The following is a 1,716-nucleotide window of genomic DNA, read 5'->3' as shown; positions in this document are numbered from 1 at the left end:
GCTGCTGCTGCGGGGGGAGACAGCAAAGCCTGTGCGCTATGGAGGCCCTCACCGAGGCATTCGATACACACAGCAGCGCCAGCATCTGCGACAGGGGTGCAGCAGCAGCAGCAGCAGCAGCTGCTGCTGCTGCTGCTGCTGCTGCTGCTGTTGCTGCAGGAGAAGCAGCAGCAGCAGCTGCAGCATGGCTCTGCTGATTGTCTCCTGCTGCATCGGATGCAGCACCAGCGTTCTCCTCCTCCTCTGCTGCTGCTGCAGTTGTTGCTGTTGCTTCTGCTGCTGCTGCTGCTGCTAGTGCTTGCTGCTGCTGTGCCTGTGCTGCTGCAGCAACAGCCTGCATCGCCTGTAAGCATACAGCAGCAAAGGCGAGTGCAGCATCATGGGCGCTGCTGCTACTGCTGCTGCTGCTGCCGCTGCTGCTGCTGCTGCTGTTGCTGCTGCTGCTGCTGCTGCTGCTGCTGATGCATGCATGCATGCGCGGCTCCTTCAGGGCCTCAAGGAGACAGGAGACAGACAGCTGCTGCTCCGTTGGCTGCTGCAGATGCTGCCGGGCTGAGGCGATGAGGAGAGCGAGCAGATGTCTTACATTTGTGCTGCTGAAAGACCCCTCATTGCTGCTGCTGCTGCTGCTGCTGCTGCTGCTGCTGCTGCTGCTGCTGCTGGTGCTGGAGAGACGGTGATAGATAAGCCAAGCAGCAACAGCAACAGCAGCATCCGTCAGGCTTGCTGCTCGCCCCAGCAGCCGAGCAGCAGCACGCTGCCCCCCCTTATGTAGACACCGCAGGGGGCCCCCTCTTGCTGCTGCAGCAACACCAGGGAGAGAGAGGAGGCCCTCATACGCCCCCAGCAGATGAAGAAGCAAACTAGAACTCCTGCTGCTGCTGCTGCTGCTGCTGCTGCTGCTGCTGCTGTTGCTGTTGCTGCTGCTGCTGCTGGGAGGCAGAGGCCCTGAAGAAGAAAGCGCTGCTGCAGCAGACGGGGTTGATGCTGTTGACGTTGCTGCTGCTGCTGCTGCTGCTGCTGCTGNTGCTGCTGCTGCTGCTGCTGCTGCTGCTGTTGATGATGTTGCTGCTGGTATGCTTTGGGCCTCTGCTTCTGCTGCTGCTGCAGCGAGGGTAGCGAGGAAGCAAAACGCATGCTGTGCTGCTGCTGCAGTCTGCAGCAGCACAGCAGCAGCAGCAGCAGCAGGGGATCGACCCAAGCAGCTCAGCAGCACATACAGCAGCCGCAGCAGCTGCTGCAGTGTATCTGCAGCTACGGTGTCTTTATGAATCGCCTGCAGCAGCAGGGGCCCCCACCCCACCCATACATCAGCAGGGGGGTTAATAACAACAACCCCACCACCTGGGGGGCCCCCTGTACCCTCCCCTGCTGCAGCAGCAGGGGGGCCCCCATACTCAACTCCTACATCCGCTAGACAAACGCTGCAGAGGCAGCAGAACACACGCAGCAGATGCTGCAGCAGCGGGGGGCCCCTGAGGGGCCCCTCCCCTTGGGATGGGTGGCCCCCAAGGGGGCCCCCAAGGGGGCCCCCAAGGGGGCCCCCCTCTGTACGTAATACCGCTTCTCTTGTTGCAGCTGAAACGCATGCATCAGCAAGCGTAGAGAGGGCCCCCCAGTACCCTTCTGCTTCTGCTGCTGCAGCAGCAGCCCAACCCTCAGCAGATTCGCTCCACCCGAGGGCCCCCTGCAGCACCTCGAGTGCAGCAGCAACAG

The 1,716-nt window shown here is 62.2% G+C and overlaps 1 protein-coding gene across 1 annotated transcript in view; it reads right to left on the bottom strand.

Annotated features, from left to right (window-relative positions):
• Nucleotides 1-36: 36 nt before the first annotated feature.
• Nucleotides 37-1,716, bottom strand: part of EMH_0092820 (uncharacterized protein) — a gene marked incomplete at both ends in the record, with an annotated part of 1,926 nt that continues 246 nt past the window's right edge. The window contains 5 exon segments of the mRNA XM_013501900.1: nt 37-47; nt 226-1,026; nt 1,030-1,156; nt 1,304-1,424; nt 1,697-1,716. Coding sequence (XP_013357354.1) covers nt 37-47; nt 226-1,026; nt 1,030-1,156; nt 1,304-1,424; nt 1,697-1,716 — 1,080 coding nt within the window.

Source organism: Eimeria mitis, genomic scaffold, assembly GCF_000499745.2.
Source record: "Eimeria mitis Houghton genomic scaffold, Emh_scaff7835, whole genome shotgun sequence".
Taxonomy (NCBI): Eukaryota; Apicomplexa; class Conoidasida; order Eucoccidiorida; family Eimeriidae; genus Eimeria; species Eimeria mitis.
Note: the sequence above shows the minus strand (reverse complement) of the source record. Positions and strands in the feature narration are given on the sequence as shown.